The sequence below is a fragment of the Xiphophorus hellerii genome, chromosome 6 (genome assembly GCF_003331165.1).
Source record: "Xiphophorus hellerii strain 12219 chromosome 6, Xiphophorus_hellerii-4.1, whole genome shotgun sequence".
In the NCBI taxonomy this organism is placed as follows: domain Eukaryota; kingdom Metazoa; phylum Chordata; class Actinopteri; order Cyprinodontiformes; family Poeciliidae; genus Xiphophorus; species Xiphophorus hellerii.
The window spans coordinates 13,691,356-13,715,874 of NC_045677.1; the positions used below are offsets into that span (position 1 = coordinate 13,691,356).

The 24,519-nt window shown below is 39.0% G+C and overlaps 1 protein-coding gene across 1 annotated transcript; it reads left to right on the forward strand.

Annotated features, from left to right (window-relative positions):
• The first annotated feature begins 758 nt into the window (after window positions 1–758).
• On the forward strand, window positions 759–24,159 carry LOC116721439 (paired box protein Pax-3-like). Its single transcript, XM_032565156.1, is given in 10 exon segments — window positions 759–2,237; window positions 2,740–2,975; window positions 3,583–3,712; window positions 3,877–4,020; window positions 14,249–14,448; window positions 16,397–16,562; window positions 16,669–16,874; window positions 16,876–16,890; window positions 21,811–22,075; window positions 22,992–24,159. Coding segments are annotated over 10 exon segments (1,566 nt in total). The 5' UTR covers window positions 759–2,152; the 3' UTR covers window positions 23,111–24,159.
• The last annotated feature ends 360 nt before the right edge of the window (window positions 24,160–24,519 follow it).

Sequence of the window (24,519 nt, forward strand, 5' to 3'; positions counted from 1 at the left end):
GGACATATAATGATCAAACCATTCATGGGATGCGGAGTAAGGAAATGCAAAAATGGGGACAAAGCTTTTCCTTGAGGGACGAAAGGACGAAAAAACTAAATGCGTCGGTCTATAAAACACGCCTAATTATTGCAATTATCACATCTCTACGAGCTTCAGAAAAGTCAAGTGATCCCTCATGTGGTCCAGTGTGTCAGCAGTGCGACATTTTACACGGATGTGTTCCACGGCCGTGTGGGCCAACCGCGGCTTTGCTGCAGCGCCCTTTGTTAAATCAGCGCGACCGCTGCGAGAGACCACGCGGTGCTTTTCTGACGTGGACTGAGGTGGAACTCGTGGAGGAGAGCGGATCCTCTTTTCCACGCTTAAACTCAGCGGTGTCCGCACCTTGTCGTTCTGCAATCGCCTCCATTGTGGAAGCTTTAGTTTGCGCTCATCAGGTGGTTTCCTTTGGACAACGAATACAGATGATTATCGTTGTTTTCGGAGCTCAATGTTACTTTTCAGTGTTGTTATGAACATGCTCATATTGTAGGTATTTGAGAAAAGGTCACTGCGATCAGTGGTTTAAAACCCTCAACCGATGAATCTCATTTTGCAGAGGGTTAATTCATAACAGGTGAATTAACTCCACTGCAATTAAATATCTATTTAGTTGAAAATGTATACACAAGTTGATTTAAATGAAAGAGATGAAAGAGAGAGACGATATCTATCTATCTATCTATCTATCTATCTATCTATCTATCTATCTATCTATCTATCTATCTATCTATCTATCTATCTATCTATCTATCTATCTATCTATCTATGGTCAGAAGTTTGATGCATAATGATGTTTTGTTCAGAACTTTTTCCATTCTTCCGTTCTAAAAACAATCTGTCATATTTCTCGACTTAAATTATACAGATATCACAGCACACCGTATATTACAATAATATCGATGTACAATATCTGGTTTTGTGTGTTCAGGTATTTTTCACAAAAATGTGTAAATAAACAAATAAATACATAAATAAGTTAATTAATTAATTTACAAAGTTTTATAAATTTCGGTGTAAACGTATTACAAGTTAGTCTACTGGCTACTTTATGTGTAGTATTCTGGAAGATTGTCATTTTAATGTCTTTTTCATGTATTTAGAAAATGAAACACATAATATTTAGACATAAGTATACATGCAGTTCTATTAATAATCAGCATATATGAGATGTTTTTGAAAACTATATTTTTTTGTTTAAATCTCAAAAATATCATATTGCATGTTTTGTGTCAGCATACTGGTAAAACATTTGTGGAAATCTATATACATATATATATATATATATATATATATATATATATATTAAAATGAGTAAAGTAGATGTATTTTTATCCTCTCAAGTACTTGTGGGATTATATTTTTCTTGTTCCTTAACAAGCATACAACTAATGTTTACTGCATGATTGGTAGCCGGTTAACATGTGTAGAAAGAGACTAATGCGCATATGTTTGCATATCAGAGTTCAGAACTAATGATGTTTCTGCTTTGGAATGGAATGTCCCATTTGTCAGCTGAATGTTTCACTCACCACCTGAGTTAAGTGTCAAGGCATGGGGTTGGAGGCATGGGGGATACTCCACCTTAATATATCGGCAGTGGCTGGAAGCTCACCGATATAAACGTGTTTGCTTTATTGGAAACATTTACTGTTTGTGAAAACTTTAAAGCAAAGACTCCCGTGACAAGCTGACCTCATGAGGTCAACTCAACCACAACTTCAGCCTCTTCTGTCCAATCACAGAGCTCCTCCTACTTCCTAATGTCCGGGTCCTGAACCAATCATTGCGCCCAGCTCCCTCTGTGAGTCAGACGGGATAGCGTCCACAGATAAAAATCTTTGACCATCATCCATCCTCTCAGAGCATCTTTCTTATCCTCCGAGGAACCGTCCGAAACCCGGAGTGTCGATTCCAAACTCTCCCCATTGGGATAACATTAGGCAACATCTTTGCGGCCCGGGTTCACTTTTCTTCCCCAACTGTGGCAACCTGTTACTCAGGAATCCAGACGACGGCAAAGGGTAAATGAAACAAAACTGACAAAAGGTAGTTGCTGGATTTAAAAAAAAAGGCGCATCGCAGACAGCTTATCCAGATCGGAGGGAACATGACGGCGCTGGCAGGAGGTTTACCGAGAATGATGAGACCGACTCCTCACCAGAACTACCCGCGTGGAGGATACTCTTTGGAAGGTAAAAAGCCACCACCAGTTGCGGGTGGACATGACAAAAAAAAAACTTGGAGCAAAAACTTTTGCAAATTTTATTAAACTCGATTTGTTGAAATATTTACTCTTATAAAATTACTATGTTAGATTAAAAAAAAAAAGTAAACCAAAATATTTCAAAAATGAACAGCGGCACATTTTCGAGAAAAAGCAAAGATTTCAAAATATAACTCACATTTATTACGCAATTTACAACTAATTTCATTTCGAGTATCTCTGTTTCCAAAATTCTGTGATGCAAGTAGACTTTTCTTAGTAAGGCAGAAATTAAGAACAATTTTTCTAAGTAGAAATTGTCAAGTTTTTTTTTTTTTTTTTTTTTTTTTTTTTTTACATTTTAAGTATGCAGTCTTGCCTGTTTTAAAATATTAACATAGATAACTTTGAAATTACCTCCAGAAATGTTGGATGTTAAATGTTTAGAAACAGACAGTATACCCGGCTCAATAAAAGCGCTCCATGTCCAGTTTCCACTCCGTTAGGACAGGGTCGGGTCAACCAGCTCGGAGGAGTCTTCATAAACGGCAGACCTCTCCCCAACCACATTCGCCACAAAATCGTAGAGATGGCCCACCACGGAGTCCGGCCGTGCGTCATCTCCCGGCAGCTGAGGGTGTCCCACGGTTGCGTCTCCAAAATTCTGTGCCGGTACCAGGAGACGGGCTCGATCAGGCCGGGAGCAATCGGAGGCAGCAAACCAAAGGTATGGCGCAGATGATCGTACAGTTGTTTTTTTATTTTTATATATCCAATAGAAAGAACGTGTTCATATAAGAATTTAGTTTCCATGCTCCTGAGCTTTCTTAACTTTCTGAGATGTTCAGAAACTACCAGCAGGAGTTAAGCGCAGTCGCTGCAGCTTTTCCATGAAGGTAAAAGAAGTTTAGCAATTCGTTTTTCTCATGTCCTCTTTTTAATATTTTTCCCCTCCCCCAAACATTCGTTATATAAAACAGATTTATCTTTGGTGTTGTCAAAATATGTAACAACAAAGTCTGTTTGAAACTTTTTTTTTCTCTCAAAGCAAAAGGAAAATATAGATCTACCGAGAGGTCAAGCTAAAAAGTTTATATTTAAATCTTATATCAGCATTATGTAATTTGCTTAGAACACGACAAGGTAAACGTGATCTGCTGTCCTTTTATATTTTTAACGATCATACGCATAATAATGGTGTGTCAAGTTCTGTGGATATTTATAAACTGTTGCTGTAAATTTCTTGCATTTTGTGGCTTTTGTGTTTTTTTTTCCAAGCCGTAGGCTAACACTTCATTTAATTTACATGACTTGTCCTGGTTGTCTCCACAAAGCAAAGTGCCTGCCCAGAAGTGGACAAGAAGATCGAGGAGTACAAGAGAGAAAATCCCGGCATGTTCAGCTGGGAAATCAGGGACAAACTACTGAAAGATGGAATCTGCGACAGGAACAATGTCCCCTCAGGTATAGACCTAATAATTTATTAGCCACAAAATACATTTAAGAAAAAACAAACAAACTAACTAACTAACAAAACAACAACAACAACAACAACACAAAACGCTGACATTTTGTTTGAATTTATTGTGGGTATTTTGGGCAGTATTCATTTCGTCTCTGTTTCTCAGTGAGCGCCATCAGCCGCGTCATGCGTTCCAAATTTGGCGGAGTTGGTGAGGACGAGGAGGAGGACGATGAGATGGTGAAGAGGACGCTGGAGGAGAGCGAGCCCCGGACAAAACACAGCATCGATGGCATCCTGGGAGACAGATGTAAGTCCGACGTTTTGCACTGCAATCATCCAAACCACTGAAAGCAAAACAGAAGAATGTGAAAATCTGGTTTCAATAATAATAATAATAATAATAATAATAATAATAATAATAATAATAATAATAATAATAATAATAATAATAATAATAATATATTTTTTCTTATTTAGAGTTTTTAGACTTCTATTTAAAAGTGTAACGTTTAAAGTTTGAAGCAGTTTACGCATACACTGGCCTAAAAAAATAACAAAACAAAACAAACAAACAAAAAAAACTATACAGACTGAGCTTTAAAAAAAAAAAATCAAACATTTGTTTAGCTTCTAAGCCTGAGAAAGTTTTTTTTTCACTTAATCGGACACTTAAGGATGAACTTCATTGAACAAAGCGCAGAGTGTCCATTGAATCTCACACCTCAGTTTGACGCGCACAAAAGCCAAACTCCGGCAAGCAGCGCAGCGTCGTTCAAAAAAAAATATATATAAAAAGGCCAGTTTTTTTTTTAAATAATGAGGAGAGAAAAGAGAGAGGGGAGAGAAGATACGCTGACAAATAGGGGGTGAGAGGAGACATTATGAACTCGCAATGAGCGATGAATTATTCAGGGAGCCAGTGCACCATGATTGCACAAAGAAATGCCACTTTTGAGCCTTCTGTCAAACAGTTTGCTTTTTTTTTTTTTTTTTGAAGAAGAAGAAGCCAGGCCTTTAGACAAACACCTGTTGATTTATAACCTGTTGGAGACTCGGCAGGTTTGTTAAAAAGGAAACCCAGACATAAAACACGCAATATAGTTAATTATTAATTAACTTGGGCTTGAGGCGACGTTGCACATATTTCCACTTTAAATACATTACTGTAGATTTGTTTAAAGTAATCAAAGAAAATTTAGTTTGACCATATCTATATAGGGGGAACACGCAGAATAGACCACAAACATATTGACTGACTTAATCGTTTTTACGTAGCCTACGTTTTTTTAAAAAATTCTCTTTATTTTATTTTATAATTTTTATTTTGTGTGTGTGTTTTGTTTTGCGCAGTACCCTTGACGCCTCCAACAAGCGAGCACAGGGAAACTGTTCTCCTCACTAGATTAAATCCAAACCCTTTATTTCTCTGCACTTTCATCTCAGACTGAAGTCCGCCCCTTTTTCCTTTTGGCCCTGGGCGCCCACATTTAGTACGGGAGACACTTCCCACCCCTTCTATAGCCCGTAGCCGTGGCGGGACAAATCCACTGACTTGGTAAAAACTCCAGTTGATTATTCTGAAGGAAAATAGAGTAATCAAAGTTAGAATGTCTAGTTTTAGTCTATGAGCATCGAGCTTAATGTCAGAAAAAAAAGTTTAGTTGTGTATTTTTTTGTGTATTTAATCTTTTTTTTGTAGAAAAAATAAAATTACTCAGTAACATCCTAAATGCAAGCACTTTCTTTAATCCAGATCATCCCTATTTTATTGTTGTGTCTCTTTGTGGAAAGAAGTAGTTGTATTTTCTCTTTTATAGCACTTCATTAGAATGTGAAAAGGGTGATTGGGGACCCAGAGAGGGTCTTCTGGCCAAATATTGATTAAGTAGGTGTTTGCAGAGGCCATTGTTGTGGTGGGGAGAGGCCTGTTGCTCTCTGCCCCTTTCTCCTCTACTACTATTGTTGGGCTTCCATTAAGTGCTAAGATCAAAGCTGACTCATTTAGATTTATTTGTCTGGGAAAAGGAGAGCTAAGGTTTGTGGGATAAAGTACACTGTGGCATCAGAAAGTTTAGCAAATTGCAGGAACATTGTTGTTGCAGTAATGTGAACAATTATTTTGGTTTTAATGTTTGCATAATGAATGAACAGATATTCCTTCTCAGAATTTAGGGACTTATTTTCTGTTCATCCGTTTAATGAAGAATGTATTCATTTTTGTTTTATTCTCTAATTATGAATCAGTGTCAAAATCACTGCTCCTCCTGCTAGTGTTCTTGATTTAATTGATGGTATTCTCTATTTATTAGTGTTAGCACATTAGCCTTTAGCCTCATTTAACTAATTATAGTAACCAAAGTCATGAAAGACAGCCACTCTTGCAGGATCTTTTATGACAGGACGGACGGGAGGGAGGGTGAAAGACAGAAAGAAGAAGGAGGGGGAATAAAAAGAAAGCTCAGAAATACAAACAGTCAAAGGGATAACTTTTCTTTAAAAGGGAGTCCTGCAGAGCCAGAGTGAATGAGCCCAGTTCTTTCAAATGTGCCATGGTGAACGCAGTCAACATGTAATAATTGGTCTCATTGAGGTGCATTCCAACAATCTGCTGCCATTCTCCTGTCTCCATTGTGCCGGGGCAGGCAAATAGCCAGAGGGACAGGAGGAATCAAGTGCTGACAAAACATGAAAGATTTAGCTGCTTTTGTCACAGGAGCTGAGTGGGACTTTGTTTGTGTAAATAAACTGGGTCTATATAGGCTCCCTGGGATCTTGGCATGGGTTTAGGATGAGGGGTATTATTTGAAAGTGAGAAGGACTGGAGAGTTAATATCCGCACTGTAGCGTATGTCTAGTTTTGGAGCTATTGTATGTGTACGTTTTTAGTTCAAAAACCAGGAGAGAAGAAGTATGAAAACAAAAGATTTCCACTTCTATACCACCTTCAAAGGTTTGTGGCTTAAACACTGTAAAAAAACCCAGATGAAACGCCTTCAAAAAGCACAAAGTTGTCTTTAAAGTAGCTTGGCAATATCCTTTAGCTGTAATCATCGAGGTATATGCTGAATTTTTTTTTTTAGTTTATGTGACTGAAGGCCCAAACTCAGCCAGAGGAATGTCTGCTACAGCCACATTTCCTTTTTCCTCTGAGGGCTGGATAGTGCAGAAATTTATATGAGGGCTTTATTGTCCATTTTCCTGTATTAATAGTGTTTATATTGCTTGTTTATTGTGCTGGACTTCTGGGGAAAAGCAAACTGCAGTTCAGAAATCCAGACAGATGGGTATTAGCACAAAAACGGAGAAAATTCAGCTCACTTGCATTATCGATTTGTAAAACCACTTGTTTCTGTAATTATAACCAATTATGACATGTTTTAGGGTATTTTCCTATCATCTAGACATTTATTTTGGCAAATTTTCTTTGCAAAATACCCCAAATATATGGCAAAAAATATTCTTTAACGGTTGCAGGTTTAGTGTTGTTATCATGCTTGAAGGCAAACATCTTTCCTGGTCTTGAGTCTTTATCAGCCTATTGAAGATTTTTCTGAAGGCCTTTTGTGTGTTTAGCTTTCATCAGTCTTCTTATCATCTCTGACCAGCGTCCCTGCCCCTGTTGATGAAGAGCAATCCACAGCATAATGCTGCCACTACCATGGGTGTCACCATGGGGATGGTATATTTTTTGTCATGTGCTTTGCTAGTTTTCCTCAACTCTGACTATGTCCGCTCTGTAACCAAAAATTAAAATTTCACTTGTAGTTAGTTGTCTTGTCTACAAATTTTCCCCACCCTAGCTTTGGATCTCTGCAGCTCCTCCTGAAATTTTATGGTTTGTTGCTTGACCTTCATGGTAATATTTTTTTCTTTTACAACACAAGTGGACTCTCTCTATATGCTGATTAGTTCAAATGATTACATTGAATTTTAAACAGGACTTTCAGAGTAAAGAAGCTGAATACAAACGCATTCTCTACTTTTTTATTTTTATTTGTTGAAAACTGAAAAACCATAACTTTTTTCCACTTCATAATTATATGCTACGTTATACTCAATGTCAGGTTACAAACTGACCCCAGAGCACTGACGACGAAGAGATGACCTTCTTAAATATAAGCAGCCAGAACTTTCTTCTTTTGCGTTGGCATGATTCTCAAGACTCTCTTTCTTCAGAAATAAAGAAAAAATCCACACTGGCTGATCTGCAACTGAATACAGACTCTATGCTTCATTAAAGCCTCTTTCTCTGTTAGCGCCCACATTGTGATCCCCCCAATATTAATTCAAAGGACAATTAATGAATGCGGGCCAACTTTGAAGTAATGGGCTGGGGTCCTGCCCCAAGCCGGCCCCTTGGTGCTGATGTACTCCTCGCATTCTCCCCAAATAACCCCAGAGACACTGCAAAGTGACTGAAAGGAGAAGTAGCAAGCAATAGAAGGTCAAGAAGAGAAGCCCCAACAGAAAAAAGAGCTCTCTATTTCCTTCAAGTATTAGCCAAGCAAAACTCTGTGATGGGGAGGATAAAGGGGTGTGAGGAGAAAAGGGTCGGGGGCATGGGGACTTTGCAAAGAGGGGCACAATGGGATGGTTAATTGAGTAAAGCCAGACAGTGTTGTCAATCACTTAACTTTGTTTAGGCTCAGGTTTTGTGGAGCTCTTTCGTCTTGAACATTGCACATTATTGACATGCCAGCAGAACCCTGTTTCTGATTGATTGATGGCATTTTTTCCCTACGTTTGGTGTGTTAGAGCTCTGCGTTTGCACCACTTGAAAATAATTTAAAAAAAGGAACAAGACAAAAAGAGATACTCTGAGTTTATGGGGTTTAAAGTGAAAGTATGTTTTTTTTTTTCTCTGAATGTTCTTGAAGTTAGTCTGAAGAGCCAGCGCGAGGCTGCTTTCACTGCAGTACTGTGTAGTTGTGTGAAAAGGTCAGGGGCCAACTTAGGGTCACTTGACTGTTACAACTATCAGGCCCCAGGAACTGGAGGTTAGGATAATGTTTAGAAAAGATCTGAGCTCAAAAACTTGTGTAAGGATTTAAAGCAATGTTCTTGTGCTGCCCTTGTAAATACCTTAAAACACCTAGATTTTTTTAAACAAAAGCTTATTTTCTTGAAACAAGCTGCTTGGTTTGGTTGTTGTCTTTGCTAGTTAACTGGAACGTGCAATGGACGAGCCTTTTTAGCTTGCGACCCAGTGTGGGCTTCGCAAGTCGCTTTGTCTCCACTCGGAGGGTGGAAATGCCACCGTGAAAATGTCACCTAACTGCACCGCAGTGGAACGGAATAATAACCATCACACACTGGGCGCAAATAATAGCCACTCAGTGCCATTCGTGGCTTCTTGTCACTGCTGTGGTGTTAGACAGAGATACATCCTTCAGCTTCATATCGCCAACTCCTTCTTTGTCCGTTAAGTGCCAACCTCCTGTGCTCTTTCGCTTAATTTTGTTTTGTGTCCATCACATCATCATCTCACTCTCCTTTTATTTCTATAACACCCCCCCACCCCCTCTCCCAGGCAGCTGCAGGTTCCTAGGGGCTCTTTAGCAAGTCAAGTGAGCAGCCTACTCACTCCCATTTTTTCTCTTAAACTGTTAACCCCAGCTGAGTCCATAAGCTGTCAGTTTACCATTCTTTCCCCCTCCTCACCCCCCACACCTCACCCAGTGCATCTGCTCGCTTTGGCTCTACGCGGCACGCAGCTATTTTATTCAGTGGCCCACTCGCACCACACTCCCTGTCCTGAAAGGGCCAGATCTACTTCCCTGGGCAAATAGCGAGTTCATTTGTCTCTTATGCCCTTTGTTTTGCGTTGCGAACACATGTCACCAGCTCAATTACCTTCTCTATTAAAAGCCCCAGGAGGATGGGCCAGCCAGCCCCTACTAAGACAAGGCCATAAACTGCCCCATATGTTTTGGTTTCTCTCTCCATATGTGATTCTTCATTTCTTATGCTTTATCACACTTTCCATTTCTTTTATTTACATTTTTTAACCACAGATGGGAATTTCTCTGCACACATGAGCAAAGATGTTGCTGTGCGTAGCTTTGCATGTCTACTTATGTTAGTGTCTCCTAAAGCATAAGAGAGGGTGGGAGAAGGGTGGATGTCTGCCAAGATGAGCCTGAGCAGTAAACAAGGTCAGCCTTTATCCTAACGGCAGGAATCCTTTCTGGGTTTTTTTTTTTTTGTGGGGGGGGATTTTTTATTTGCATCTTAGAAGCACTCCTCCTACTGGTGAAGCTAATAAAACTGGAAGTTCACCAGACTCACATCATTTTTATCTGTTTTTTTTTTTTTTCAGTCAAGAAACCTTTTCGATTTTATTCACATTCAAAGGAGCATTTTGCAGTCACTTGTTAAACTCAGTTCTACTTTCTAAATATATTTCATTTTTTGTTGGTTAATTAACATTAGTTAGTGTTCATGTCTTTCTTAGCAGGTCTACACTTGGAGGAATTTACTTTTTTTATAAGTTGTCGTAGTCAAACTTTGTCTTTCTTACTTTGTTTATTTCAAAAGAAAGATATTTATTTATTTTATTTATTTATTACTTATTAGAAGTAATAAATAAGTAATCTTATTATTTATTAGATACACATTCACTTAATCACAAATGTCAATCAACCACTCACTCAAACTTTATTTGTACTACTTTTCGTACAGACAGGTGTAACCCACTAGAAATGGTCAAACTAAATAAGCAAACAAAATATCAAAAAATGAACAAATTTTATTTGTTATTTGTTATATTGAGGAAACATTATCATGTAGTGAAGAAACATGATGAAAATCTAATAAGAAAAATTCTGAACTATCAAATGTAAATGTAGGAACAAAACGATCAGAAAAATATAAATAATTGTAAATGCAATATAATCCAAAAGAATTGGACAAAATGTGGTGCAAATGTAAATTTTGAAAAAACCCATATAAAATAATGAAATATCAATATATTCTAAATGACCAAATTTCAACTAAATTTCTCTAAGTAAGTTGATTTTTAGTTTGCTGTTCAAATAATTAACACTCTCCACTACTATTATATTTTCAGTAAAGTTTTATATATAAGTGTCATATATGGAAAAGAACCCCTCACTGATACTAACAGACGACCTTTTCCACAAGACCTGAACAGGAGGGCATGAGTGATAAAAGCAAATACTTTCCCCTGACATGAAGAGGTCATTGCCAGAACCTGAAGTTGCTCTGAAACTTTCTGCCTTTGAAAGACTGTCCAAAATCTTCAGCTTTGCACTGACCGAGCTGACGAAAGCTATGCGCCATTAATGAATACCTAAAATATGGTCAAAAATGTATCAACTGTCCTTGGGTAATAAGGTGATATAAAAGAAATAACTATGTGTTATCTAGGGTTGCTGTGGAAATAAATGTTACTTCTTTTACATTAATAAGTGGCATCATATAAAGATAAAAATAGTTCAGCTTAAAATTGAGTCTTGTGTTAATCCAGAGTTTAAGTTGCAGCATTCCGACAAATAACATTGTAAATGAGATACGAGTTAAACCATGTATGGAGATGAATTACCAACCAATGTAAAATGAAATATTCCTATTCTTTGGGTTACTGTATTCCAAGTATTAGCTGCTGTGTCAGAGAAAGCTGACTGTCCAAAGGTACTTATGCTGTGTGGGAACTTAAACATTCCCTCTTGGTGCAGACAGGGACAGGCCCCTTGTTGCTTTATCTGTTGCATAGAATTTGGTTTAGGAATTTAAGTAACAACGCCGATACTTTCCCTTTATATGCCCAGTATTATCTCCTGTCATTGTTGTGTGGAATGTGTGGGAACAAGTCTGCTCCAGCATCACCTTGGCTTAAATCATTCCAAGACAGACTTAGAACAGTGTTTGACAGTGCCTTAGATGCGGATGTATAGCAACGGGTGAATCCAGGAAGAGACGAGTGATGTGAATGGCTGAGGTGAAAAAGACAGGTCCTATTTTTTTTTTTTAACAATCACTGCCTCCCCCTCATTCGCCATAGCTGTGCACCCTCCTCCCTCAACCCCAGCATCTTCTTCAGGTGCTTTCAGCTTTCCTTCTCCTCTCCATGTCAACCCCTTTGACTTCCCATCCCCCAGCTTTGTGCCCCTCGGGCCGTGGAAGGAGGGAATATAGGGGTGCTCCCCTGCTGTGCCCCTCCACAGCCCCAATAGCCCTTCTCTGGACCCTTTTGTGCCCCCTTTTTTCTCCTCCTACTCCTCATTCCCCTACTCCAGCCCCCAACTTACCCTACAACCCCCCCAGGTCCCCTGCTGTGCAGGTGACAGGCCCCTGAATGAGGGCCCAGGCAGTCCCTGATGGCTCCTACAGATGGAGCGTGGTAATCGGTCCAATAGAGCCCTGCCACAGGCTTTTCCCCACTGGGATACAAAGGCCTGGCCACATCACTCCCCAAAAATAAAGGAAAAAAGTGGGTGAAGAAGAAGACAGAAAAAGACAAAAGAGCAAGCAGAGGATGACAAAAGCATCACTGTCATTTGCCATTACAGAAGAGTCAAAGACGGAGTGTTGCCTCTAGAGTTACAAATAAAAACAGGAAGGGAAAAAGAGGAAATGGTAAAAATAAATAGGGCTTTGAGGGTAACCCTATAGTAAACAGAGAGAGCAAATGGATTACTGCTGCCTTCAAAGTTTTCTAAGCTTTCCTTCACTAAACAGCATGAAAGTATGTTTTCTAAATGACAAAAATTGGCTACATAAAGCAGCTTGCTTGAGTCTGTGTGTTACCTTAGCGCCTCAATCTGGTTTAGATCTAATAATGAGCTTGTCTCAGAGTCAGGATCGGTTTTTTGGATTTTTTTTTTTGCCAGCAGGCCTTTGAGTAGCAGCATTCCCAGAGGCCAAATCTGTGTGTAATGCCTGGTCAGACACACACTGGCAACTGGTGCAAAGACTTCCTGCCTTCCTTGCAGAGGCTCCAGAGCCAAGGGGAGATCACTGTCCCCTTCTCCCAGCCCCCCCTTTAATGTCTGACTTGGCACTTTTTTAATTAAAGCCTATAAATCTAGAGGAATAAGAAAGAGTCTGAGACAGACCAGCCTTTCCCTTGCAGCCTTCCCTATGCATGCACCTGTCTTTTTGCTTTTGAGCATTTTATTTCTTCAGTTTATTGGATCAAAAATGTGGAGGGATCCCTCATGATGATTTTCTGATTGGGGTTGATTTAGGAGTGGATTTCAGCTCAGTATCCACTGAGTGACAACTAGCAATCCAGATTCAGCAGTTGCATGTTTTTGATGGCGAAAATGATTGGAATGTAAAAAATGAAGGATAAGATTGCTGGTGATAGTCAACAAAAAAGGCAATCATGCAAATTTTTAGGGCTTTATAGTTTTGTTTTAATAAATGTGAACCTCCAGCACAAATTCAGAAATATCAATTTCTGATATTGTATCCAAAGTTCACTGTTCCTCTTCTTCTGCACCTCCCCCTGTTAGCTCAGTCAGTTTCTCTTGTTCTGAACGAGCAGATTAAGAAGCACCTGCAACGGGCTGCCTTTCCTGTGCTGCTGAATATCAGCCTAAAGCACAGCATGGCTAAGACTAGAAGAGACACAGTGTCCCAGGCGACTGATGCCCCAGAGGGATCTTGTCCTCTTTAATCCATGTTCAAGCAGGCTTTTGCTTTTGATCCCCCGGGAACTACTGAGGAGTTTAAGAAATCAGGAGAACACAATCTAGAGTGGCTCTGTGCGATGTGCTGTGGAGCAGCTGGTATGCTGTGTGAAACTATTAAATTTACATCAGTAGAAGTAGTCACAGTCTAACTCGAAAACCAAAATCTATGAAACATCAGTTCTGAAGGATGAATTATTTTATATCAAGTGAGCAATCTGTATCACAAATTGAAAGAAAGAGATTTTGTATATTCCTCATAGTCATGATTTTTTAACCAGTTTACCAGGTTTGAAATGATTTCATTTTATATATGAATACATCATTTATTTATATCACAATAAAATATACTCCCAAATACGTTATTTAAGCAAATCAAACACAAAAAATTTTAACATTTAAGCAACACTACTTCTCTAAATTAATTTAACAGGGAAAAAAAAAATTCCAAATGTGATTATTTCAACTGATAAAGGGACAGTCAATAAGGAAAATAAATATGTTTTTTAAACTCAGAGAAAAACTAACTAGCTTTGTTGATGCTATGCTACATCAGTCTTAAATTTGTCAGTTGTTTTTAAGATTTCTAAAACAAACTCTTGCTGTTGAATAAAAAGAAAGTTTTCGAATTCATAAAGTTAGTCATAACTCTGTGTTGCTAAATCAGCAGTATATGGTTATATATTGCAAACTGACAGATATTCTTCATTAGACAATATGTCTTTTGAGTTGAGCAGTTACAGGATCACAAAAACTTTAAGGGCCACAATGCCAGCAGCATGGAAATAAGTGTTTTATTAAACTGCAACGGCTCTAGCCTGTGTGTGCATGTTGTTGATATTATAAATTGCTTGAAAACATATTTTTTTTCTATTCCAGCGAGCCACTCAGATGAGGCTTCAGACGTGGACTCTGAGCCAGGCCTGCCGTTAAAGAGGAAGCAGCGCCGCAGTCGGACGACCTTCACAGCAGAGCAGCTGGAGGAACTGGAGAGGGCCTTTGAACGTACGCACTACCCAGACATCTACACGCGAGAGGAGCTGGCTCAGAGGGCCAAACTGACAGAAGCTCGAGTTCAGGTTAGAAAAACGAGCATGCATGCAAGTCTAAATCTTGACAGCACAGTGATCCGTCACTCCCTCCGAGACATGTGGGTGTTAAGTTGTTTTGGGATGTTGCTACACATTCTTTACGACCATTAGCCATGTGTTCCATCCCCAAAACAACCCCAGACCTCCCCTGTGGCTCCGCATGGAGACACTCACAGCCGCCTATATACAAAGACATGTTTCTATTTTTGTCAACATTTTGCCAAAAGGGGGCTATGTATGTAAAATTCTGCAAATAGATTCTCGATTTAGATAGCTTCTCAATATAGCTTTTAATAGCCATAACAGCCCTCTGGCAATGTATGAACTCTGTGACGTTAAGTAGCTCACAAAGATGTGGTTTCACTGCGCTCTACAGATGTTAAGATCGCTATCAGCATAGGTCCCTGCAAAGGGACAGAGAGTCCTTGCACAGATACATTTTCAGTGACCCGGAATAAAGTACAATTACAGTTCTAACTGTCCCAACTATAAAAACGTGATTTTTAAAAAAATAATAGACTAACATATAGAAGTGCAATATTGTGAACTGGAAGGAAATGGATAGATTTTCTATGTAACATTTTTTTACTAATAAAAATTGGCAAAGTGTGGCATGCATGTGTATTCAACCTTTTGAGTAAATACTTTTGCTGCAAGGGGGCTTGGTTCTACCATTTTGGGGCTTCTAGAGACACGTTTTTGCTGCTCTTCTTTGCAAAGTAACTAAAACTCATAAAGTCTGGAGTAAGAATGTCTATGTAACAGCAGATTTTAAGTTTCTTATCTAATTTAGGACTGAACTTTGACTGGCTCAGTCTAACAATTATTTTATGCTTTGATCTTAATCGTTCTGTTGTAGCTCTGACTGTACATTCAGGATAATGAAACTCCACTGCAGCCTTAAGCTTTTTGCAGCCTCTTACCGGTTTCTATTATTTTTATGCATTTAACTTCATGCATAATCCAATAAACTTTCACTAGCTTCCCTGTTTCTACTCAAAGAAAGTCTCCCCACAGCCTGATGCTGCTACCAACATGTTTCATGGTGGGGATGGTGTGTGAAGGGTGATGCGTGTGATAGTTTTGAGCTAAAATGTTTAACTTTTGCACCATTTGACTAGAGTACCTTCTTCCACATTGGTGTTGTGTCCCATATATGCATTATGGCAAACCAGGCCTTTTCACAGAAGATGTTTTTCGTGGCCTCTCTTCCACCTAGGCCAGATTTGTAGACTGCATGACAAATATAGTTCCCCTGTCAACAGATCCTTTCATCTGACAAATGGAGCTCTCACAGAGTTACTGTGGGGGTCTTGGTTGCTTCTCTGATTAAGGATTTCCTTACCCGTCACTACAATTTTAGATGGTTGGTTAAACAATGCTTCATGTCATGATCAGTGCTTAGAATATTATTTTATTACCTAACCTTGGTTTAAACTTCTCCACAATTTAATTCCTGACCCTTCTGCAGTCAGGAATGGGTCTGCAGTCAGACAACATGGCTGTTGTTTGTTCAATAATGTCCTCTAACAAACCACTAAGTTCTTTACAGATCAGCTCAATTTGTATCCAATTACACACTGGTGGATTGTAATAATAATAATTATTAGATGCCTTCTGAAGGCTGCTGGTTGCTCTTGATTTTATCAGATTAACAGGGGGGGCTGACCACAAATGTCTGTAAAACCATTTAAGATTTTCATTGAAAACCACGTATCCTTTTTCTTTTACTTTCCAACTCGGTGTTATTTGTTGTTTCTGTCATATAAAATACAAATTAATCACAACAAAGTAACTGACTGTTGTAAGACTGAAAGTTCATGGAGAATATTTTTTCAAGGCACTAAACTTAAAAAGAAAAAAATCAACTTACCACGTTGGTGACGAGTTTCTAACAAAGAAATTTTTTTCGTGTTCAATTGTATTTTTCTTTCAGGTGTGGTTCAGCAACAGAAGAGCTCGATGGAGGAAACAAGCAGGAGCTAATCAGCTAATGGCTTTTAATCACCTCATACCAGGTGGTTTCCCTCCGTCAGCCATGCCAGGCCTGCAGCCTTATCAGCTGTCAGACAGTCCCTACCCTCCAACCTCTATAGCCCAAGGTGGGCCTAGTTAAACACTACATTTGTCTTAATGCTTAGACTGTTGCAAGTCTATGAATAAGTAACATGTCAGCAGCATAATGACTTCCTGTTTTATTCTCATCAGCCTCTGAACAGCTAAGTACAGTCCATCGGCCTCAGCCTCTGCCGCCCACCTCCGTGCACCAGAGTGCGCTCAGCTCATCCGCAGCTTCCCAAGACGGAGGCTCAGGATACTGCCTTTCCTCTGGAAGGCACAACTTCTCAGGATACTCGGACAGCTTTGTGCCCCCGACAGGACATGGCAACACTGTTAATCCCAGCATCAGCAACGGCCATCTCTCCACAGGTCAGTGACCTCAAATATAATTGAATTAAAATAATAATTTGTCACATCATTATTTGGCAAAACACAATATAGTAGTTCTCTTGGATGTTTTGGTGTGAACTTAAAAAAATAATCAATGAATATTTTTTAAAGACATAAGAAAGTAAGTACTAGAATATATGGGACAATCTTAACACCAGTTGAGCGTTTTAACAATTTGCGGGCTGTCTGATGGTTTGCCTGATGGCAGCATTTAAATGCTTTGTACCTGTAGAGACTTTGAATCCTAGATTCTGATCAAAGGGTTGGGACACTAGAATATTCTTCCTAGCTCCTCTCACGATCCTCTCCAGGGGCCTCTGGTCTGCCATGTTCCAGCTGGAGTCTCATGCTGAGCTGGAGTCTGTGAACATGCCCTCAACCGCAACTCTGTCAAGTCTTAAGCCCCTTCTGGATCATTCTTTAGTTACAAGATCTACGGCAATCTTTATGGTTTGCAATAAAGGGGAAATCCAACATAGAGTGGGAGGTTGACGCTGACTATGGCATCAAGAGGTGGTTAAACACCTGTGACCATTATCAACAATAAGGGATAACACAAGATTACGTTACAACCATTCAAAGTAAAAGTTTTAAAGAATACACTGAATCTGGTGTATATTATTCATGATGGTGCACAACAATGTTTCTTGTATTTAAAGCCTTAAATTCATTTTTACCATTTGCATGAGGACTTTGACACAGTGCTCAACTTGAATATGTATGTCACTCATGCCTCTTTGGTTCCGAAATCCTAGTTGCATGCTTTGAAAACACACAGCCTCAGCAGACCTAGTTGTGTGACAGTGAAAGGATAACAGTGATGTGGGGATTTGTGGCTTTTTGTGTATTGCAGAGCTCTTACCTGGAAGATATAATAGTCCATGGATCCTCCTCTAATGTGTACATATAAGTTTGCTCACGTACATATGTTTTCTGTGGAGCAAGCTCTCCACAATCTGGTAATTCTCTCTCATCACCACATATTTAGCATATCAGTAAGCGGAAGGCTTCATGAAGTGTACCATATGGTAAAAATAATAAAGCACACAAACTTCTCTGCATGACCTATGCAGGAGGTGTCACTGTCGCTACAATGATAAATCCTTGTCAGGATGAGGAACTCTGTAGCTGTTCATTTTTTTGTTTATCTCGACAAATAGTTTGATGAATTTAAAATGTGGCAAACGTCCATCACCGGAGAGGCGGTAAGGCAGCAGACATGGGGAAGGATGTATGGATGTCAGACGATGACACAAATCAAAACTGAAAAGACAATTATGGTTGATTACACAGTCATCAGTGTCTATCAGTGGCACCCTATGAGTCCAAGAGATGGACTAACAGGCGGAAAACGAGCTTTTAGCTGGCACAAAGGGTGGCCAGCCCTTGTGCTTTGCATGTTGGGTACTAATTCCCATGAGAGAGGATCTCCATATCCTGTTATGCACAGATAAAAAAAAATGAGGAAAAAAATGGGAGGCAGGTTTGTTGCTTTTTGTTATTGATGCCTCTGAAAGCCTCTTTTGAAGCTGAAAGTATAATTAACTTCTTTCATGCGTAAGTTCCAGTTATATTTTTTTCCCTTTAATGTCTTACCGCATAAACTGGTAAAATATTGCCTGTTTTTAATGAAAACCGAGGGTTAAAATGACACAAAACTAAATGCAAATGCAAACTTGTGTAAACTGGCAGTCTTAATAAACTTTAAACTGAACTTCTGATAATGATTTTATCGAAGCAGAGCTGGTCTGCAAGGTGGATGCTTTCTCCTGTCAATGGTTGTGGTAGGAGTTCAAATACTTACAGGGTCAAAGAGTGACATCAGCTCCAATAAAAAGGCCAAAGGTGCTCAGTCTCTGTGCATGGTTTCAGCATTAACCTTTCCAGGCAGCTTGCATAGAATGGAAATCTCATCTAGTCAAATTGCACCACTTTCCTTTAAGGTTTTTCTCAGTCTGGGAATGCAATCAAGTAGCGTTCCAGTGTCCTAATTGATTGGAATGAAGTAATCTAGCTACTCGTAACAAAGTGTGTAATTTATGCAAATGAATCACTTTGTTGGCTAATTTGTTTTAATTTGTATATTTATTGCAGCTGTTTGAATGTATATTGCAAATCAGTTTTCTCTATTTCGTATGATGATTTAATTAATTTTCAGATTTTAACTTAATAAGAGAGAGGAAATGAAAAATACATTCATTGACATTGATAGTCAAGGACCTCTTTGCACTTGGAAAAAGTTTACAACTTCGGTTTTTCTGAGATTGCCTCAGCTTTAAGGATTTATATGCCCAATCCTTGGAGAAATTACATCTCTTGTGTTATCTGAACTCCAGATTTGTCTCTAATAGCTGCCTATTATTCTGTATACATGAGCGGATTCCACTAACTCCAGATATGGTCACAGCATCGCACAGTCCTGCTTTAGAGAAGGTTTGCTTTAGATCGGAGATATTCTCATCTGAGCAGTTAGCTCTGCAAACTGAGCAAACAGACAGAGTGATGGCTTTCTCCATCTCTGGCGTCGCAGCTCTGATCTGGTGCATACCTTAGCAATCCTTTCTCACCAAGGTAGCAAGCAGCCAGGATTTGCACCCCCTGGGACCTAATCCCCGGAACAACCTCAAAACAGACAGACCATCGGGGAACTGCTGCTGTTTCAGTTGCTCAAACTCTGGACACATGCATGCACACAACAGGACACTATTAGTACCTTAAATCATCTTAGATATCAATTGACATTGCCTAGTCCAAAACTAAAAGTATCGAAGTTTGGAAAATGATGAGTTTGAAGCCTTGTTATTTATTGATTATTAATCTGCAGGCCAAAAAATGTATGTCTAATATTTCTTTCATATTAGATAAATTAAGTTCTATGGGGTATATTTTATTTTTACTTGTAAAGTACATACATTAAAGCCAAACAAGTTAACCTTTGTCTGTGGACATGTACATTTTCCGATCAACTGGAAGTGAGATGGGAAAGATCATGTTTTCTAATCATTTGTTATCATCTGCCCAGCAAAGGCCACTTGGATTTTAGTTTTGGCCTTTGCTGCGTTTTCTCCAACATGGACTTTTTCACAACTTTGCTTCTCACGCAAAGTCTTATGCAGCTGTTCACGATGGATCACTGATACCCCAGCAGACTTGACATCGGAACAAAAAAAAACAACATCCCACATGGGCATATGCACATACACAGGCTCTCTGCTGAGGCATGACTCCACATAAAGGTAACTTTGACATAAAAACACACCTTACTTCTGCTTCTCATGTAACCTTTGGTCTCCTTTACGAGGACATGGTCATTTTCAAAAAAGAGGCAAAAGCGTAATGTGATACAAGCATTTTTTATGTATGCATACAAAGGAGAATTGCTTTCTGTAAGTTCAGGTTGCAAGATATCACCTCAGGCAGTTTATTAAATTCTTATGGCAGCTTTGGGACAAATTTAGAGTGGGTCTTTTTTATTTTCTTTAAATTTTAAGATATACAGCAACATAAGTATTAATTCCCTTTTTATCAAGTCACAACAACAAATTTTAGTGAGGAAAATGACAGATGGTTTGAAGATATTTCAGAGAAAAACAATCGCAACATTCAACCCCACAGTCGATATAATTTCATTATTTTCAAAATAGATGAAGCTCATTCAAAATGAACAGCGCTTCTCAAGTCTTGCCACAGATTCTCAGTTAGATTTAGGTTTGGACTAACTAGCCTATTTTAATATTTGTTTATGTTTTAATCTAACTCTTTCCATTATAACTCAGGTTGTAAATTTAATGCCATTGTCCAGCTGGAAAGTGAACCTTTACCCCATGTCTCAACTTCTCTGGAGCTGCTAAAGTCCAGCTTTATCAATTCAGTTGAAAGAAAGTATTCCCACAGCATGATGCTGCCACCACCATGTCTAAATGTTGTGGTGATGTAATCGGGTTGGTGTGCAAACGTGGTTACAAACTTCAGCTTTTTTTTAGCTAAATGTTTAATTTTAGTGACATCTAACTTGAACAGATATTAGTGATGTATAGCAATGTTTAAGCTTGACTTTTTATGGATTTATGGGTTTATTTAAATGATGTGGTCCTCTTTGCTACTTTTCATGAAAGGAAGAATTACAGAGTGCATAACAAATAGTTGCCCTGGGAGCTCTGCATACTCTAATTAGTACTCTGCTTTTCGAAAGCTGTCAGCTTTAGGTGGATGGCTATGTCTGACTAGCTTTGCAGTTGCATGATACTCTTTTTTTTTTTTTTGTCCTAAATTGATGTTCAATGCTTGTGATGTTTTATAAACTAACTTCTGAACAATCTAACACCTGACCCGTCTGTTTGGTTTCTTGGTCTTCATGGCTCACAACATTTCTGAGTGCTTCGTAGAAAACCTGGACTTATACTGAAAACAAATGATTTGTGCTGATGTGTCACATGAAATACAGTGAGGTTCGGGGTTGTAATGTGACAAAATGTTGAAAAGTTCAATGGGTTTGAATATTTGTGCAAGGTACTGTATGCAACTGTTCTTTTATATACTTCATGACAGAACATTGGTGAGGAAAAAGATGCAACTGGTTTTAGAATCAATTAATCAAGTCAATCAAGTTTATTTGTATAGCACATTTCAGCAACAAAGCAGTTCAAAGTGCTTTACATCATAAAAAAAGGAAAGAATAAAGAGAATATGTCTGAAGAGAGCTGCTAATGCTAACAGTGAAGAAAAAACAATGTGTGTCTAACTACCAAGATATGAAATATCAACACATTCTCGGAAACTGAACTAAAATGAACAGCTTTGTTTGTATGTAATGGTGAATACTAGAAAACCTCAACGATGTCACTTTCAGTTAAATTGAGATGCGTTCTAATGATTGGGTCTCTCTGTGTCTCGTTGTAGGTGATGGGCTTGCTGAACCCGAGTGGAGTGCCGCATCAGTCCCAGAGTGACTTTGCCCTCTCCCCTCTCACAGGAGGCCTTGAGCCTAACGGAGCCATTTCTGCTAGCTGTCATGGCTCTCAGCGCTTGGAGGCCCTTCCAAGCCTGAGCAGCATGCCCACCCTACCAAGTACACAGTCTTACTGCCCACCTTCTTACACCTCCCCAGCCTACGCTGTCGACCACCACCCTAGCTACCAGTATGGACAGTACTGGACAGAGCAAGGTAGTGCACCTTTGTTTTTATTGTAGAAACAATTTCATTCATACTGGTTGTTATTGTGAGGACACATCAGTCTGCAATGCCATCTGTTGGCTGTTGATTTAGCCAGAATTTTCAAACTCGCAGTTAATTGCAAAGACTCCTCTGATTAGGGAGCGTCTCAAATCTCCATGTGCTGCACTGGAATTACATTGGGGTTTGGGGATCGCTAGTGGCCGGGTTACTTCAGTTTATATTATCATCATTATGGTGGCCCAGTCGCTGTCTCAGTACACTCGTTTTTACTAACTGTTCTTTCATGACCCTGTGTGATGAGCTTGCCCATCAAATCCACAGAGCAGATCACCTAGCCATGTAATGACCTCTGTGTAACAAGGATAGCTGCCCAAATAAAAGAAGCCACATTCCCAAAGTATGTTTGACAGGAGGGAGGGGGGATTGTGTGTGTTAGAGGCCTGATGTGAGGTACACCACCACATGTTGACCGGCCCGTCAGTGCCAACATCTTGATGTCATTAATTTAGTCAGGGACCTGGGAGAAAACCACATGTTTCGGGCGGGGGTGGAGAGGGTTGTTCTAGTGAAATGTGTACGCGTCTGTACGTGAGCACAGGTATGTATGCATGAAGGCATGGTGAGAGGGCTCTTTAGCAGGGGGGCGATTACAGCCCCTGGCAGCCGAGGATTAGAACCATGTGTCCCTATGGAGGTCAGATTTGGAATTGTTATTGATCAGTAAAGCAGTGCCAGAGATACAGGCTAAAACCTGGTCAACCCCACTATCTTCTGGATTGTTTTCTGGCCTTTTTACCAGAGAAAATGTGTCATTCTCACCTGCTGTAAAATGCATTTAAACTTTTTGATTACATGGAAATACATTGCTGAAAAGCTTTTTTCTTCTGTTTTCTCTCCTTAATAGGTGCCTTTCATTATATGAAGCCCCAACATGGCCTATGCAGGAAGCTCATATGGATACGCTGGCATTCCTACCCGGAGAGAGACGCCACCCACTGCCTTTGCCAACTTCTCCAGCCCTAGGGACAGCAAGACCAGCAGCGTGGGAGGTGACAGGGTTTATTTGGTTTGACTTCAGCAAGAAGCAGAGACACTTTGGATGGTTGTGTAGTGATGGAAATGAAGAAATTTCACTGTAATAATTAAAGACTGTAGGCAATGCCCCACCCCCACAACCTCATGCCCACCATGCCAAGCTGAAAGGACCAAGACATTTTTTTTTCTATTTTTTTCTGAAAAAAATAGGGAGTGGAACTTTGTGTATGAACTGAATGTTCAAGACTTTGTATTTGGATCCTACAGTAAGGCGGAGATATAATGTGGACTTTTCCAGCCCCAGGTGCCTCTGTGGTCTTTTGTGGTTGAAGGTTAGACAGCTTGGTGATAGCGTGCTCAGCTGTAATACTGATCTCAGAATGTCTTCATGACAAAGTCTTACTGTATATTGACGAGACTCATGCATATGTAGTTTGACATAAACATGTGGCTGCGTTTGGAAATCCAGCAAGAAAGCATGAACTGAAGCTAAGTGGTGTCAGTGCAACCCAAAGAAAGTGCAATACATTCATACCTCATGTGCTGTAAATGAACACGGATCGAGGATCTCCAGTTATATCCTTGATTAGCTATCTCTTTTTTGGTGTTATAAAATTTTGGGTGAGTGCATTTATCAGTCAGGGGAACTTATCAAGCAATGCATAGAAGTCAGTGTAGTCATACAGTCTTTTGCCAAAAAATATATTAAAAGACTTTACCAGTGAGTACAATATTCATCTTGACTGTTCATTTTTGTTGTCGCTTTGCATGTTTTAGTTGTTTTCAGGATCTCATCAATTTGTAGGTGCCCTCCTTATTTATTAAATGTTGCTCAATTGTGTTTTTTGTTTTTAAAGGAATTCTTCTACAACTGCTCCACTGTGCTTAAGTCTTACATACGGTTCCTTATTCCCTTTCTGTTGTATGATTTTTTTAAATTTACAATTGTGTGATTTTTGTTTTTTGTTGTTGTTGTAAGAAGTTTTGTGTAAAGCATAGCACTATTTCTATTTATAATAAACAACGTGCAAAATACAGAAGTTTTATATTTGGAATATTTTCATTTGCTTGTGGGACTAAAATAAAAAAATATATAGTTAATTTCTAAAATTAAAAACCAGCAATTCTGTAAAATTTATTTTTATAGTGCTGCCCAATTGACAATTATTCATCCATTAAAAAAGTTATATTATAAAAGCTGTTATAATACAAAAGAACTGAAAAGTTTATGTTCCTGATAAAACACCAGGATTTCACAAAGCACAAGAAGTAAAAGTTAGACCATACATTAAATTATCACATTTTAAATAAGTATGGTTTGAATAAATCACCTTTATGAATTCTTTTTTCAGAAATAATGTGACATGTGTTTCAAAATTCACTTAGAAAACAAACAC